Source organism: Sarcophilus harrisii, chromosome 4 (assembly GCF_902635505.1).
Source record: "Sarcophilus harrisii chromosome 4, mSarHar1.11, whole genome shotgun sequence".
NCBI classification, from domain to species: domain Eukaryota; kingdom Metazoa; phylum Chordata; class Mammalia; order Dasyuromorphia; family Dasyuridae; genus Sarcophilus; species Sarcophilus harrisii.
Genome location: NC_045429.1, coordinates 357847086 through 357865649, shown reverse-complemented (window position 1 = coordinate 357865649; position 18564 = coordinate 357847086). Strand labels below are relative to the sequence as shown.

The window sequence follows — 18564 nt, the reverse complement described above, 5'->3', positions numbered from 1 at the left end:
TGACGAGTAATTTCATTCCATCAGACTCTATTCCGAGGCTTGGTTTCATGTGGTATTTGAAGGAAACTGGGAGAACTCAAGCAGCTTCCTGGTTTTATTCTGCCATCTTTGCTCCCCCCTTGAAAGTTCATGGGGTCATTGAGGTTAAAACTTTTCATAATCTAATTTAATTTCTAACAAGATAAATATTTGTAAGTAAACATAAGCAAAAACTCTTTGAAGAGTCCTGAGATCAAAAAGTTTAAGAATTATTCAAATATAGTATCCACCATAATAATGTGTATATATAACAGTTTTGCATATCTAGTCACACAAATGTCCACTTGCTGACTGACTGCTTTAGATAGATCTCTAATACTATAATTGACCAGTAATATGTTTATTGAGTGATATATCTAGGAATGAAAGATTCCTTAAAATTGAATTTTTTTTATTCTTTCCTGTGTTTTTAAAATTTGTTTGTCAAGGAAGGAATCTTCTGACTGATGAGTTTAGAATTCCTACTAGTTGATTTTAAGTTTCAGAAATAAACTTATTAGAGATTTTAAAATTTGGAGAACACTGACAATTTTGGTATTCATTTTTAAAGATCTGAATCTTTGCAATTTAGACTACTGAAAAATCACTGCTTAAAAAACTTGAATAACCAAAATTAAAAATGGCAGATTTACTTTGTAAATATCTACTTGGGGGAAATGTTTCCTTTTTGAAGGAAAAAAAAATTTTTCGGATTAATTTTTTGTTTTGTTTTGTTTGTCCTACAGAGATGCTGGTTGCAAGTTTTGGAGAACAGCCATTTCTGTTTAACACAACTTTTTAAATTTCTTACAAGATTCCTTGGAAATAGCCTGACTTGTGATGGACCATAGGAATACTGCTATGTTAGGAGTGGGTACCGACTCCGAAGGATTTTCAAGGAAGAGTCCTTCTGCTGTCAGCACTGGAACACTGGTTAGTAAGAGAGAAGTGGAACTAGAGAATAGCACTAAGGAAGAAGAGGATCTTTGGAGGCGGAATAGGGACAGAAACATTGAGACAGGGAAAAATGATGGTTTGACTGATGCACAGCAGTTTTCTGTGAAAGAAACAAACTTTTCAGAGGGAAACTTAAAGTTGAAAATTGGCCTTCAGGCTAAGAGAACTAAAAAGCCTCCTAAAAACTTGGAGAACTATGTATGTCGACCTGCTATAAAAACAAGCATTAAGCATCCAAGGAAAGCATTGAAAAGTGGGAAGATGACAGATGAAAAAAATGAACTTTGCCCTTCAAAACGAGTAAGTAGGATTCTTTAAATTTGAATTTCTTTTCCCATTATTAATCTGTGAATTTATCTGTTGACTCATATTCTGTGTGTTACAGAAAACATCTGAAGTCCATTAATGTTATACAGTTCTCATGAAGAGTAAGCAGTACGTTTAAAAGCATGACATTATGAAGAGTATTAAAGATTAAGGGAATTTGTGTGTATGTGTAGTGTATTGCATATAGATTTATAAATGTTCACATCCTATGTAATTATGGCAGATATTTAGGCAAAGTACTCAGAGTTGCTCTCCTTTTTACTGTGTTTATTAATAGGATCAGATAATGTTTCATTTCACTTGTTTTCTATTTTAGACTATGTCGGGAATATATATCTCCACATTGCAAAACAACATGTATGTTACACATTGGAGGAGGGGAGAAAAAGTAGGTTTAACATTTGAACTGAAATCTTAACCTCACTGATTGAATTTGTGACATGTCTAGATTTTATTCTTTTTATTACCTTTTTATGTTTTAGTAGTTTTATTTTTTCCAGTTACATGTAAAACAGTTTTTTTTACATTTGTTTTTAAAATTTTGAGTTCCAGATTCTTCTCCTTGTGAAGTTGTATAAAACTTTTCCATAAAAGTCATGTTGCAAAAAAACCTAAATCATAGATTTCCCCCTTAAGAACCTTAAGGGGGAAAAAAATAAAAATAAAAAAAATAAAAAAGTATTCTTCAGTTTGTATTCAGATACAATAAGTTCTCGCTCTAGGTATGAATAGTATTTTTCATCATAAATTCTTCAGTGTATTCTTGGATTGTTTTACTGAGAATAGCAAAATCATTCACAGCTCATCCTCCCACAACTTTGCTCCTTACTATATATACAGTACATTTCACTTTGATTGAGCTGGTGAAGAACTTTTCAGATTTTTCTGAGAGCATCCTGCTCATCTCTTCTTTTCTCTTTTTCTTTTCTTTTTTGCTGAGGCAGTTGGGCTTAAGGGACTAGCTTAGGGTCACACATGTAGGAAGTGTTAAGTGTCTGAGACCAGATTTGAACTTAGATCCTCCTGACTTCAGGGCTGGTGCTCTATCCACTGTACCACCTAGCTGCCCCCTCCCTCCCCCCCCCCTTTTTTTTAAATAGCGTTTTATTTTTCAAAATAAATAGAAGCAAATACTTGACACATTTATTGATGTATTTTTACAAATTATAAGCTCCATGAATAGTTATCATTGCATAGATTTTAGTAAAGGGGCAGCATCAGTAGAGGCTTAAGTAATGCTCTCTGAACAGGTCATTTTAAATATTGAAGAAAAAAGAAAAAAAATCAGAGAAAGAAAGAAGTAAGAAAATGAAGTACACTGGATAATGAACCCTCAGCTGCTTCATATGCTATATAGGCTGGCTACTGTCATGTACCATATGGCTAGATTCTGGAATAATAGCACCCTCCAACGGCAGTTTCCTAAATAACATCTTAGGGGTTTAGAATTCTAGTTCTTTCAAAAGCAGTTATCTTTACCAACTCCCCTTACCTTTGTGTATACTTAACACTTAAATGTGATGGGTTTTTTTTCTCCCAGTATCAATAAAAACAGCATTTAATGGCTTCATTTCCACTGATAATAATTCATGAGGTACCCTTGATAAATAATTGTGAGGCATTTTCTCTTTTAAGCAGATGTCAGAAGTTATGAGATCAGTAAAAGATAATTATTCTCATAGTTCTGTTCCTAGCTCAAAGACCTTATTAGGATAAAATTAAAATAAATAGGAAAAATTTAAATTTCTAGAGATTATTAATATTTGAGACTACAACATTTGTTTCTTAGAAGCAGAACTTGTCATATTCTATTCAACTATATCCTTTATCTTGGAATTTTAAAAAGTGAATGACCAAGCTTGGAATAGTTTTGACTAGAGCACTCTTTATAGTGATTTTGATTCTAACCAGTTTTTGCTTAATGTTTTGTTTATTTTTTGAGGAAAATAGAACTTTTTATGAAAAGGAGACTGTAAAATATAGTAAATTATATAGTAAATACAGGTCATGATCAAGAAATGGAATATTCTGGGTTTAAAATAATTACCGTAAAGTATCATGCATAGATTACTAGTTGGGGGAAAATAATGGTATCATAAAATATTATACAAAATTTTATATTTGATTTAGAAGACTCTTGAGTCTCTTTGAAAGAGTTTTAGTATCAGCTTTATAGATGTTGTATTAAACATGTGTGAAAATTTTCAGTTAGTAGTTTTCTGTTGCAGTGCCAGATAACAGAATTTATTGTACTGTCAAAATTTGATGTAAATAAAAGACATTTAGTTAATATGCTTTAGCTTCTATATGAAAATAATTTCCTTTGTCATCATTTTAATTGTCAAATATTTGAAATATCAGCATTTCTGAACTCATATTATTTAGATATGAGAATAAGATTAAAATTAATAATTAAAGTTAATGATTTATACTTATAATTCAGGGACAGAGTTTGTTTTAGTTTGGCTAGAATATAGACTGCATAGATAGGAAGGTAGATTCGTGTCAGATTGTAGAGATCATTAATTTCAAGAAGAAGGTTTGAATTTTACTTAGGAGGGTAGTGGGTAACGTTGAAGATTTTTGAGCTGAGGCATGATTTGACAAGATTTCTATATAAAAATAGTAATCTGGCATCAGAATAAAGGATAGATGTGAGTGGTTAGAGAATTAAGGTGGAAAAATATATTAGGAGGCTACCTTATTAGTCCAGCTGAATGCTAATTAACAAGTGCTTTGCATTAGATAATAGCAGTTGGAATGAAGTGGGTACTTCAGGAATAGGGAAGGTTAAATGTGGGACATTGCAGAAATATAATTTATATGATATAGTAACTGATTGGACATGAGGGGCAAGAGGGAAAATATCCAAAGATAATGCTCCGATTAAAAAAAAAAATGAAGATTAGTTGAATGATGATGCTATTTACAGAACAATAGTGAAATTAGGCAGACCTTGAATTAGTTGACCTGTACATATTCTTTGGCTCAGCATACTACTAAGTAGGCCTATACCCTATAGAAAGGAAAAAGATGCCAAAATATTTATATCAGTTTTTTTTTTGTGGTGACAAGAACTGGAAATGAAGGAGGTGGCCATAAATTGGAGAATTAATGCGAGAACTGGTAATAGGGAAGGCTTCAGAGAAACCTGATGAGACTTGTATGAAGTAAGGAGAATTAAGTGAGCCAGGATCAGGACAAAAATTGATAAGGTGACAACAATATTGTAAAATATACAAAATACAAGAAGATATTCCATCATATATAAGATGGTACTTGATTGGTGTCTTTAAAAAAAAAAAAGATATTCATTGAAGCTAAATAAGTAGGAAATCCATCTCAAGTATGAGGGACAGTCAGCCAGTGAAAAGGCATAAAGGCTGAGATGGAATGTTGAATGTGAGGAACAGAGAGAAATCCTTTCTGGCTGAATCAAAGATTGTATCATTTTCAATATCATTTCAAATGAAATTGTTATTGTAGGGAGCTATTAAGCGTTGACTGAAGGAGAGGAGTGACAGGATCATATCTGTTTAAAGAAAATCATTTGCTTCAATTTGTCAGATGAACTGGACTTGAGGGCAAGACATTAAAAGGCTATTTCAGTAATCCAGGTGATAGGTGATAAAGACTTGAATTAAGGTGGTATCTGTGTGAATAGAGAGAATGGGTTAAATGTGAGAAATGTTGTGGAGATTATAATGGCAAGATCTGACATTAAATAGATACATGAAGTGATGTAGAGAAAGGAGTTCAGAATTATTCTGAGATTGCCAACCTGGGAGAATTTTTTTAGGTCACACTCCCTGTGTTTTACCATTGTGTGATGATGTTAGAGGGAGAGCCTAAAAGTGACAATGGGGAACTAGAGATATCCATCTCTCTCCACGTTTATCCTTCATAAGCTGGAGTTGCTCTAGGTTATACCCTTTGTATTCCTTTAGTTCAGTTTTATAGTTACTTGGGAAAGATCATAGCACACACTAGGTAAAGTAGTCAACTGTTGAACTGAGTGACCTGGGCATTGAGAGATCACTGGGTAATATAGCTTTCTTATGTCCTTTAAGGGATATTTAAATAGGGGATAAAGGCTAATATGCCCCAACATTTACTGAAGTGATTTTGCAGAATCTACTAAAGAATCAAGAACCCCCCCCCAAAAAAAAAAAATAATTAAAAAAAAGAATCAAGTAACCCCCTTATGGACCTATACAATCCATAGTGATGCTTGATAAAATCAAATATATTTGATTTATATATTTAAATAATATAAATAATATATAATATATATAAATAATATATTTAAATGATATTCCATTGTATCCTAGTTCAGACCTTTATCATCTATCTCTCACTTGATCTGTTCCTTCATGAACTTCCAATAGCCTTTTTTTTCCCACCTTTTTTATTTTTGAGTTCCAAATTCTCTCCTTTCCTCAATCCTCTCCCCTGCCCACTGAGAAGTAAGAAATATAATACCCATTATATAAATATGATGTCATGCAAAACATTTTCACATTAGCCATGTTCTTTCCCTTCTCCCTTGCAAAATAAAAAGGTTAAGAAAAAAGTGAAAAAGATGCTTTTGTTTGTACTGAGTTCATCATTTCTCTCTTTGGATGTGAATGACATTTTTCATGGAATCCTTTGAAATTGCGGAGGATCATTGTAGTAATCAGTATTTCATAATTGATTATCATAATTTTGCTGTTACACAGTGTACAGTGTTCTTGTTCTGCTCACTTCACTTTAGTTCACGCCCAAGATTTCTCTTGAAAGCATCCACTTCATCATTTCTTATAGCACAATGCTATTCTATCAGAATCTGTCTGGACCTGCTCACTAGAGGATTTCAGTACCAGCCTGCATCCTGATTGTGGGTGAGGAGTGCAGAGTGGAATTCACAAAGATGGTCAAATAGGAGTCCATTTATTCAGAATTTTCTCATCCTTATATACCCTAATAAATTTATATAATTATAGCATACTATGCATGCGCTAACTATATATTGAGCATGCAGGCCCACATAAACAACTTGCTATTGTGTGCAGATGTCTCCTTGCCACTTTAGTATAACTATTTTAATTACAACACGGGTTGTCATGCTCCCTGACTTCTCAGGAAAGCTGAGATGCCCTTAGGGGGGGATGAGGAGCCAAGCCAGGCAGGATTCCTTTTAATAGATTAAAGATTCTTTTACCTTGCCCAGGGTTCCCCACTATCTATGACCCTTTACAAGAATCATATATTGTAACTTGTTCAGCTATTCCCCAATTGATGGACATCACCTTGATTTCCAATTCTTTTACACCACAAAAAGTGCTGCTTATATAGATCCTTTCCCATTTTTTCATCTCTTTGGTTATCTCTAATAGCAGTATTATTAAGTCAAAGGGTATGCATAGTTTTATAACCTTTAGGACAAAAATTGTTCTCCAGAATAGTTAGACCAGTTTACAATTTCACCCACAGTGTGTATGTCCCAGTTTTCCCACATATCTTCCAACATTTATCATTTTCCTTTTCCATCATATTGCCCAATCTAATAGCTGTGAGTATCTAGAGTTGTTTTAATTTCTGTTTCTCTAATTATTAGTAATTTAAGAACCTTTTTTACTTGGATGTTGATAGGTTAGATTTTTTCATCTAAAAACTGCCTGTTCATATCCTTTGACTATTTTTCAATTAGTGAATGAGTCTCTTATCTTTAGAAATTTGAATGTTTCCTGCGTATTTGAGAAATGATACCTTTATCAGAGAAACTTGATAAAATTTCTCTTGCCTCTCACTCCTTTCCCCCTTCCCCCTTTCAGTTTCCCAGCTTTCTTTCTGATTTTGACTGCATTGATTTTAATGTAAAACTTTAACTTCATATAATCAAAATTATACATTTTGCCTCCCATGATCTTCTGACTCTGATCATAAACTCTTCCCTTATTCATAGATCTGACAGGTAATTTTTCTCATGTTCCCCTAATTTTCTTGTGATATCACTCTTTATGTCACATCATATACCTTATCTTGATACATGGGTATGAGATAGTGTTGGACTGTGCCTACTTTCTGCCTGACTACTTTCAAGTTTTCACAGCTATTTTTGTCACATGGTGAGTTCTAGCTTTGATCTTTAGGTTTATTCAACACTAGATTACTGTCTTCATTCTGTATAGTATACCCAATCTATTCCATTGACCAACCACTCAATGTCTTACCTGGTTCTACATAGTTTTTCTGATTACTTCTTGGTGTAGTATATTTTTGAGATCTAGTAAGTGACTGAGGCAGGATTTTTATTTCGGTCTTCAGATTCCAAGTGTAGTATTGTGTCTCCTGCACCACTTAGTTATTGCTAGGTAGCTTACTATTAATCTTATTAAGTACTTACTATATATAGCAAACCTAAAATGAAAAAAGGTAGAGTTGGATTTATAATACTTGGGTTCATTCCAGACCATAGCTGTGTAAATTTGGGCAAGTTACTTTATCTCCAGGCCTCATTTTACTTACCTGTAAAATAAAAGGGTTAAAAAAAAAAATTAAAATCTCTCCTATTTTCTGTATTCTGTGATTCAGAAAGAAAAATCCAAATAACTAGACAAAGAGACTTAGATAGGGCGCAAGCCACCTAGTTTTAGGATACAATGTATTTCAAATTAAAAGTAGTAGTCCTATTGAGACCAAAGTAAATTTATTCACTATCCCTTTACCTATTAATTTTTAATAGGGCAGAAATGGGATTTCAACAGTTTCTCATAATCATATACAGGGTCTTAACTCATTCAAAAAATTTCAGGAATGTTGATACAGATTCAGTTGTATTTTAAAAAAAAATTTAAAAATGAAGGTGGCAGGCATAGTATTTACTTGTAGTTATCATATGCGAACTGTATGAGATGCAAAGATCCTAACTCAAATTGACTGCTCAGAGGCATGGTACATAAAGAAAGTTTCTTTATTTCGATTCTCCTGAGAAGTGGAGCAGTCCCTTCACCAGAAAGTCTGGAGCAAGAAAAGCCAATTTTACAGAAGTAATGAGCATAGTTACTTAGTCAAGGTTTACAGAAACTCTGTTTGCCCACCCATCTCCTGTTAATCCTCTTAAAATCATTGGGCAACTCCATTTTTATTTCTTATTTGTCTTTGGAATACAAGTGGGCTTTTTGTGGTACCAGGGTCTTAGTTAAGTAATAACTATTTCAAAAATGTTATTAAGAAAAAGTGATCTGTTTTGCTTCAAAGGTAAATAATCAATTAAGGAAGAGGGGTTAAAGGTTTCTAAATTACTCAGCTCGTAACTGAGATTTGGTCTCTTTCAGGCTTTTCTCAATCAATTAGATAGGAATGGAAACTTTCTTGTATATCTCCTGGCCATTAAACAATTAGTAGGTTTTTCTCCAAGCAGTTGAGTAAAGGTCAAGGAGTGATCTCTTAAATATTTTCTGCTGAAAGAGCAAGTCTTTGCTCTTCTCCCAGAGCCTAATGATTAAACAGAGTCTTGGTGCTGAGTCTTGAATTATTATTATTAAGGTCATTATTTTGAGTAGTCCTCAGTTTCCCGTTTCACTCATAACTAATTGCAAAAAGAAGAAATTATTGAATATTCTTTTCCAAGAAATGGGAGAAAATAGTTCTACCCCTGACATTATGAAAGATGACCTTGACCTTGAGCATAAGTTCAGTTGTGTATTTATTAAGCTACCAAAATATTCTTTTGTAACAAATTATTCTTTGTAACAAATTATAAAAGAACATTTCTAAACAATTTTGTTGAGACAAAAGAAAAATCCAGTATAAACAATAGATTAACATACTTTGTTAGAAACAATGGGCTAATATTTGTTACACTGAAATGATTATTCTGAAGAGCCAGAGGAGCTCATCTGAACCAAGGTTTAAGACTTAATGTCAGCTTAATACTTTGAGGTACACTGTAGTGTTAGCTTTGTTTATGTTCCCTATATAATAAAATATATTGACATTTACTTCACTGGACCCATAAATTCTTCAGTATGATTAACCTTTTCCACCAATGCAGATGGTAAGCTGTCTTTACCTTCTCATCCCTGTAATCCTTGTCAGTGTTTCCCTAAAAAGAAACATGCCTCTGGCACTTTAAATACTTTTTTATGCATGCCACTACAAGACCTAAGTGATTACTAAGTGGGAAGCATTATCCAAAGCAGGATCCAAAGTTTGTGGATACAAATTCAAGACAGACAGACATTCTTTGCTTTTAAGGAGTTAATATTGTAATGGGGGAAAACTAGAAAACTATACACATCAGAAAGCAGAGAGTTTAAGGGAGCTTTTGCTCATTTTATCTCCCAAGACCCCAGAAAAGTAGGTGCTTTGATTTTCCACATTCTACAGATGGAGAAACTAAAACCAGTAAAGGTGAAGTGATCTGTCTAGATCATATAACTAGAAGCCCTGAGTAAAGTTTTGAATTTATTCTGTGTAGATACTCAGGTCTTACTCTAGGTTTAACACTCATTCCACTGTATCACCTATAATTTTTGCCAGTAATTTTTCCAGTTTTATGTATTCTTGATTGTATCTTTTATGTCACTTACTGAATGCAAATCAGTGTTGGTAATATGCAGAATATCATATGTCTTTCAGTTGCCCTTGAGTACCCCCTCAATTTTAATTATTAAGAATTTGTGGCTCTTTTTGTTACTGTTTTTTAACTGGGTTCTGGTATTGGGAAGGATTTGAAATTTAACTGAAATGCTGAATGGTTTGCCAAATTCACTGTAACCTGCTCATTCTTCTTTTAGTTGTAGTCTCATTGTCTAGCCTGTAGTCTGGATTTCTTGGATTAATACAGTGACTTGACCAACAATCTGAATGTCATAATTTGAACATTTTTTAATGATTTGGTTTTCCTCCATTGAGGAGAACCATTAGGTCTTTCATATTTCATTGTTAGCAGTATGAAATTATCCATAAACAAGAGTATCTGAAAAACTGTAAAGAATTATGTTTATATTTTGATTTGGGCATCCTTCATGACAGTGGAAAAACCTTTAAGCAGTCATGGCTACTTTGAGTTTTGCTGAATATATTGTTTATTAGAGATTCAGTGAACAAAATTACCTTAGTGATTGTATCTAACAAGATTACTTTTATCAGTTAATCAACCACTGTGTTAAATCCTGGGGATACATACAAAAAGAAGAAAAACACTGTCCCTGTCCTCATGGATCTTACAGTCAAAGGGGGGAGAGAACATGCAAATACACACACACACACACACACACACACACACTGTCTCTCTTTCTCTCTAATTAACAGAGAGAAGGCTCTGGAATTTAGAGAGGTAAGAGGAAAATGGGATTTTAGTTGGAATTTAAATGAAGCCAGAATGGTTACTGGGCAGGACTGAGGAGGAAAAGCATTCTGGGCATTGTGAGATGGCTAGAGAAAGTGCTTAGAACCAAAAGATAAGAGTATCTTCATGAAAAAGCCAGGGTTACTGGATCAAAGAGTATGTGTTGGAGAATAAGGTAGAAGACTGGAAAGTTAGATTATGAAGGGCTTTGAATGCCAATCGGAGCATTTTATATTTTATCCTAGAGGCAATAGGAGGCTTTTGGAGTTAGAATAGAGGGTGACATGATCAGACCTATACATTAAGAAAATAATTTTCATTGTTGGAGGATGTATTAGTAAGTATAGGGCCATACTTGAGAAAGGCAGTTCCACTAGCAGATTTTTGCGGTAGTCAAGATGATGAAGGTCTGTGCTAAAATGGTGGTTGTGAAAAATGTAAAGATGAAGACAGCAGACATTGACAATAGATTGGATATGAGGGATGAGATATGGTAAGGAATTTGGGATGCCTCCTGCATTATGAATCTTAGGGACTGGGGAGATTAATGTTGCTCTTTCTAGTAAGAGGGAAGGTTGGGGGGCATTTAGGAGGAAAGATTTTTAATATTATTAAAGAGTAAATACATAAAATTATCTCCATGATTGTATATATTAAGGACTCTTATATGATCTTCACAATATGTCCTTCAATATCTTTCAGATTCCAGTAAAAGATTTTTAATATTGTCTCACTTTTGTTCATAGATGTAGAAACTATTTTCAAAATGGACGCAGATTAAATAGTTTTATTTTTGAATATGATGAATAAATACTTCACTGGGATAGATGATTAAATTGAACCCTATTTTATTATGATTTTTGTTCCTATTTTTAGTATTAATCAATTTGATATGATTCCATAAGAGCAGTGATTAATAGCCCTCGAGCTGTGAACTGTAGATTGTAAGTTCATCTGCTTGATCATAGAGAGCTAATTACAGAACTTTTACTTGTTTTTTTTTTTTTTTTTTTATGGTGACCAACCCTATCTGTGGTGGAAGTGATTCAATTACATGGAAAACCCCCCCAGCTACTTTTGTTGCCCTTCCATTCCATGTCATCCTTTTAATAGCCCTACATGAGGAGATGACCATGAGCATTTGACAGCAAGTGACCCTGATTGTCAGCCTGTTTGTTAACTGTCTTTCTACCATGCTCATTAAGACCTGAAAGGTCAAGATAGGTTTGTCAAGATCTGCTCCTTTATTAGCCCATTTGTTAACCAGTGGGATTCTGTATTTTGTGTAGACCCTTCTTGAAGGTCTGTCAACCAGTGAAATTCTATATTTTTGGTTTGTTTCATCTGTATTGTCCAGGTATTGAACATTATAAAAACAAGAAACATATTAGATTATAAGAAAGATCAGAGGACCACTTCATTAGAAGAGCCATGAAATCTTTAATAAAGTGCCATTAGTTCAGTGCCCTGCCTCAATTTCTTTTAATATAAATTAGGCAGTTTTGAAACTATGCATGACCGCTATTAATTTGAAATGCAATAACTCAGAAAATATTTGTTTTGAATTTATAATTTTGATTCTTTTCACATTTTTGTTAATAAAAAACCATGACAACTGATTGAAATTATATACTAGTTTGAATATTATTTTTTCCTTGAGTTTTAAAATTTTCAACTGGTGTCCCTTCTGTTTTGTGGTTATTATAGGGCAAGGGGATCAATTTTAATTTTGTGCTTTTCATTAAGAGAAAAGTGGATCATGTTTAGCAGCCCCTTGGGAATAGTATCTTGAACAATGATCCCAAATCAAATTTAGCTATTAAATGGGATATTTTCATTTGCCCCCAAGTAGAATTTTGTATTTAATAAAAAAAAATTCAAAATTTGCTGGTGTTCTTTTCTGAATCTGACACTAAGAAGCTATAACATTACAGGAATGAGTTAAAACATTTTCTGTTCATCTCAGCCCTCAACATCTTTAGCTCAATATAGTCTTTTGGTCAAGGTATATGACAAAATGAAATAGTAACCAAAGGTGATCATTCATAATCTAATAATTTAAATTACCTTGTATAGAACCTAGTTAAATTTTTTCTTTCTTATTATTCATGAGTAGTTCCATTTTCTCCTTTATTTCCACTAGATTCTTTAGTTCTAAAATTCTTTAATTGAATATAGCCTTTTTTGATTAAGATGTCAGAAAATTAAGTAATGACCAAGAATAAATCACTCTTTAGTTCTCAAAAGTTTGCTTATTCATGAGTAATTGTTTTTTTTCTCCTTTTCTCTTTTGTTATAACTAAAGGCTTAACAAAGCAATTATTGAGCATCTGCTCTATGTGTATAATGCTGTTTCAAACATTGTATAGTTAGAAAATAAAATGTAGAAAATACAGTATAGGAGAGAAAGTTTCCTGGGTAGTGTTCTAGTTCTGCCCCTTTACAATATTATTGTAATGAACATTAAAATTAGGAAGGGCTACTTAAAACTAACTTCTGGTTGTCTTGAATTGTTTGTTTATAGAAATAACTAAATTGGGACTTTTTTCCCCCCAAGATTTGATTGTAGATAGATTGAATGAGGTATCCTGGTTGAAGAGAGGTATAAGTAGGGGTTTTCATGTAGGAGTTTGGATTAAATGACCTTTAAAGTCTTGCAACTCTAGAGTCTTATGAATACAATATTCATGGTGGACATAGGTGGAATAGGTGTTCTTGAGGACACAAAACTGGAACAGCAGGTGGCATTATAGAGCAGGTTAAAAGATATGGTTCAGTAATTGCTCTTATTGGACTAGTGAAGAGGGATTTGTAGTTATTTATTGAGTTCAGGAAACAGATGCAAAATCTTAACAATAAACCATTAGATTTATTGGTCTTCATTTCTTCTTAGAAATTTTTTTTCATGATTAATAGTAATTTTGCTTCTATATATATATATAAAAAAAAATAGGACAGATATGAGGGTTTAAACAACTAAGAACCTGTTTTGTCTTTCTTTGACAAATTATGGTATTTTTTACAGTAACAAGTTTCTAGTGAGAATAGATAAGAGAAGTATGCTGTTGTTCAGTTAGAACTGTCTAGGGAGTAGAGTAGCATGTTGCCTATTATTCTTATTGCCTTGAACATATGGAACTATCTTAAGGTTTTATATATCTGCTCTTAAATAAAGCTCTAATTTTGCTGTATTTTATTGTCTGAAATAAGAAAATAGACATGATTAGATACAAGTTAATACTTTCAAAAATTATGGAAATTAATTAGAAAGTTCCTAAATAGTAACCATTGTTGAATTGTGAAATCTAGATGTTATCTAATAATGTTTTTTATTTCTCTGACAAGCAAAGTTCAAATCTTGCATGTATACCATATCCTGTTTCTTTTCTTTTCTTTTTTTCTTTCAAATAGCATGAAGCTTAGTATATTTCCTATTACTTTCTTAGGAAGTTAAAACAGAAGGAGTACTAAAGCATTTTGTTATTAAAGCACAGATGGTAAATATATGCATTGGAATATTTTAGCTATTTATAGTCGAACTACATTGGATTACTAACGTTTGAAAGTATGGGAAGAAGAAAAGTGACACTAACAGTACTGTTCATATTTAAGACAATAAAACAAGATGGAACCTGCCTCTGGACTCCACCTCTTCAATTCTGTACAAAATTGATGTGTATTTTTTTGTAGCTCCTTGTATTGTACTTATTTGTATGGATAGAAGATTGTAGAAGATTGTTGGTGAAATCACAGCTGATACTGAAATTTTTCTATCAAAAGATGGCAACAGTTGTTTTTATTTGTTTTAGGTATTTGCTGTCAGCAACAGTTTGGGAAGGAAGTGTACAGATTATTTCTTCTCACTTTGAAAATTTGAAATAAATGTATATTCTTACTGTGCATGTTATTTTTCATCTTTCCTTCTGGTCAAAAAGGAAGAAATTGACTCTTCTATCCTTTTTAAAATTGTCATCTTCTCTTCAAAATATAATGACTTGAGTTTTGATAACATTCAAGAAATCAGTGTGTTTTTCTAAAACAAAGAAGGATAAACTTGGACCAGAGGAGGAAAAAGTATAGTTAAAAATAATTGTGTACTGAGGGAAAGATATCTAAAATATGTAATTTACTACTGGAGAAAACCAAATTCTCTTTGGCCCAAGTTGGAGGTTCTTATTAGTGTTGTTATATTCAATATGTTTTCTTCACATGCTAAAATAAATACTTGAATTGTCACTTTTAAAAATTTCTACTTTATTACTCTAAGGGAATAGTATAGAAAGAGCAGTCTCTAGATTACCTTGGTTCTTCTTGTGATCATGAGAGAATCATTTCTTTGGTCCTCAGTGTCTTCCTCTATACAGTGAAGGAGAATTGGTTTTATGAAGAGCCAGTCAATTCTGGAATTATTTCTATTAAATTTAAACATATTCACATGTTCTTGAATGCAGGGATTGTGTCCTTTTTATCTATTGCTTAAAATAGCTCTGTGCACATGGTAGGCACATAACTGTTAATGTCTTTTCTGCATTGCATACAGAGATACAATCTCCCCCTCACCCCCAATAATTAATATTTTACATATTTTCTCTTTATGCTAGGTCATTGTTAGTTGTTAAAAACTATTCCAAGCATTGTGGTAGGTATTGATTATATAAGTACAAAGAATGAAGAATCTCTGTTTGGAAGAAATTCTTATGGGGTAGGTGGGGGGAAGCACATATATACCTATATTTAATATAAGCAAAGTTCCTCTTTTTTTCTATTTTACCCTAAGACCAGTGCTTTTAGCGAAAGTTTTTTGATTTGGTTTTGTTTTTTTACCAAGCCTAAAGGTGACTAAAAGACAAATTCTCTAAAGCATATCACAACTTGCTATCCTGGTCTTGTATAGATATTCTCCACTTGAACTCTTAGCCCTCAAGTTTGAACCTAGGTAAAAATAATAGGAAAGGACCTTTGCAGTTAAGTTTTAATAAACATAAATACTCTGAAGCTACCATCATGGAATCATAGAATCTTATGATCTTTATGTGGGAATTTTCTTTATTATCCCAATTTTACAATTACTCCAGTTCTTCAGGCTCTCTCCTTTATGATGAATTTCTTATGTATGAAAATGGAAAAAGTAACAGTCTCTATGTATTCAACAATGACTTCTTATAGAGCAGAACTTCAAAGGTATTTCTACAGAGCACTTGTCTCCACAAAATTATAGAATTTTTTTTCTCTGTCAGGCCAAAAATATTAGCATGGTTTGAGCCCTGGATCATATGTTGGGAGCCCTGGGTTCTTGTTCAGAACCTTTTCAGTATGATATTAGTCAAGTGACTTAGCTCCTTTTGTACTTTAGACTCTTGATCTCAAAATTAAAGAGTTTGAACTATATTTGATCTTTAAGTTCCTTTCCAGCACTAAAATTTTATGATGTTGTTAGAGTATATAAAGACTAGCATGCTAAGATCATGGTATCTAGGATTCAGTGAAGATTGCTAGCTTTGGTTTTTAGAATTATTATATAATTCCTGCCCTCCAGGCAAGGCTTACATTCTTTTGGTAGGGGGAAAAAAAGGATAATTTTTTGGCTTCAGTGCAGGGGAAAGTAACTTTTTGCAACTTTTGAAGGTTTATGCCAACTGTTTACCATTCTCAAACTCAGTTAAAATATTGTTGTTTTCCAGGGATGGGAAAAACACCCATGATGTGCCAGTCCTAAGAAAACAAGAATTTTTTCTATTTTGTAAAGGTTAAAAAACAAACAAAACTTTACCTTTGTATTTTAGCAGATTATACACATGTTAAACTGAAATGCCTGTATAGTATCTCCTTGTAAAAATAGCCGAAAGCTAGGCTATTTTTAGTTTAAGGAAACATTTAAAATGATAGACACCTTTTTGATGCTATTTATTTTGTTTTACTGATTTCTCCTTTGAGGAGGACCTCTAACTAGGTGAATTCACAAGAAACTGTTGTGGTTTCTTACTCTTGGATGTTAAGTATATGCTATGGTTTTTTTTCCTCTTTAACCCTGTTTTGGATTTGGTGGTTTAGCTCCAGCCAGGGAACTTGAAAGTTGCTAAATGAAAGAAGCTGGGTACACTCTTTCCTTCTGCCTGCCCTTTATTGGCTATATGCCATTTCTCCAGCCAGCCTCTCTCACTTCGGCTGTAGGAACAAGTCCAGAGCATGAGCCCAAATTTTCCACCCCACCACACTTCCAGTAGCATTGAGGCCTTGTTGAAGACAGTTATTTGAACAAGAACACCTGATGCTGTACATATCTACCTCCAGGTCCTGCTCTGATGGAGTTCTGACACCTCCAGGTCTGTCTTGGTTGTTTGCTTTGGAAGCTGTATGAGTTAGAGGTATTTTGTAGTAGTGGATAAAAGAACAGTTGGCAGGAAGCCCAGCTTCTCCATGGCAGCCGCACTATTATGCAAATTCTCCTGAAGCTTCACATTTCAGTGAAGCTTTTTTCCTCCTTTCTTTACATACACAAAGCAGACAGCTGAGGGGGCAGCCATGATCTGTCCTACAGTCTTGGAGACGAAACAAGGTGCCACTCTCTTCCCAAAATAACTTCTATTGTGGAAACACATGCTCCTTTGAATGGGGAGGAAGATGATCCAGGGATCCTGTCTATTGTACCATTCAACTTATGGCATAAATATGCCAGACAGTTAAAAACTGCTGTAATGTATTTAATCAGGTTCATCTTCAGTTCTTGCTTTCATTTTGTTTCTACTTCTACAATCCATGCTGTGATTGGCTAATAAAATTAGTTCCCTTTTTTTTCTTTGCAGTGTAGGGTTAGGCAATCTGCTTGAGTTTATATTGTAGTTTATTTTTAATGGTTCACATAATAAAGTTTGGAGAAGGTAGAAGTTTCTCATTTCAATATTGATCTAGCTAATAGAATGAGTTATTTTTGAACTGAAATGATAGAAGATAGAGTCTATGGAAATCCTGGAAAATTAAGCCCAATATCTCATTACTTTGACATACTAGTCATATACATGCAATATACATGCTTCTTTTTATGGTCATAAATTCTTTTTTTAATTTCATTTTAATAACTATAAATCACTCAGTAATGTTCACATATAGACTGCTCAATAACTATATAATATTAATTCTAAGATATTAGCTATAAAGAAAGCTTTGGAGAATATATCAGAACATAAAGGCAGAAATATGGCAAGATACTAGAACTTCATGATAATGCTATCTAATAGCATTATCTATAGACCTATTGTCCAAACTTTTAGATTAGTTACATACACCAGCCATGCAGGCTTTTTTTAAAAATTTTTTTCTTCATTTCAATTGTATTATATTTTTCCACTTACATATAGAGATAATTTTCAATATTCATTTTTGTAAGATTTTGAGTTCCAATTTTTTTCTCCCTTCCCTAATATGGAAATATGTTAAGAATGACTGTACACGTATGATATATCAGATTGCTTGTTGTTTGGGGGAGGGGAAGGTAACACAGGGGATGGATTGTGTTCGATTGTATAAATGATATGTTCCCAAAAGGCATCAGTATGCATCATTCTTCTTTAACCTTCAAGTGCATGAGTTTTCTTTCTCACTTACTATCACCTTGATCTCTCATCTAAAGAACCTGCTGTCTACTTCCTAAGATGGGCTGGCTGTGTTCCTGGATAAGGCAATATGCCCAGCATGGTGATGACCTGTGGACTCTCTGGAAGTTGTAGGGTAGAGAAGTGCCAGGTGTAGAAAGAGATGATTAGTCAGCGATGTTCAGAGAATGTTTTCATAAAATGTTAATAGGTATACCTATTCCAGACTTAACAAAGGTCACCTTATATGCTTTCTAACATAATTAAAATTTTTAGATAGATAGGTAGCTTACATATAGGTACTATCTGTACCTATATCCATATATCTATATCATT

At 33.2% G+C, this 18564-nt stretch overlaps 1 protein-coding gene across 5 annotated transcripts in view; it reads left to right on the top strand.

The window, feature by feature from the left end:
- Nucleotides 1-18564, top strand: part of ASH1L (ASH1 like histone lysine methyltransferase) — a 217593-nt gene that overhangs the window by 44959 nt on the left and 154070 nt on the right. For 4 of the 5 annotated variants that reach the window (XM_031966722.1, XM_031966720.1, XM_031966721.1 and 1 more), the window contains 2 exons: nt 765-1275; nt 1619-1690. In XM_031966722.1, the coding sequence (XP_031822582.1) occupies nt 859-1275; nt 1619-1690 (489 nt within the window). In that variant the 5' untranslated portion in view covers nt 765-858. The remainder of the gene's footprint in view (nt 1-764; nt 1276-1618; nt 1691-18564) is intronic. The other variant, XM_031966723.1, reaches the window with a different exon arrangement.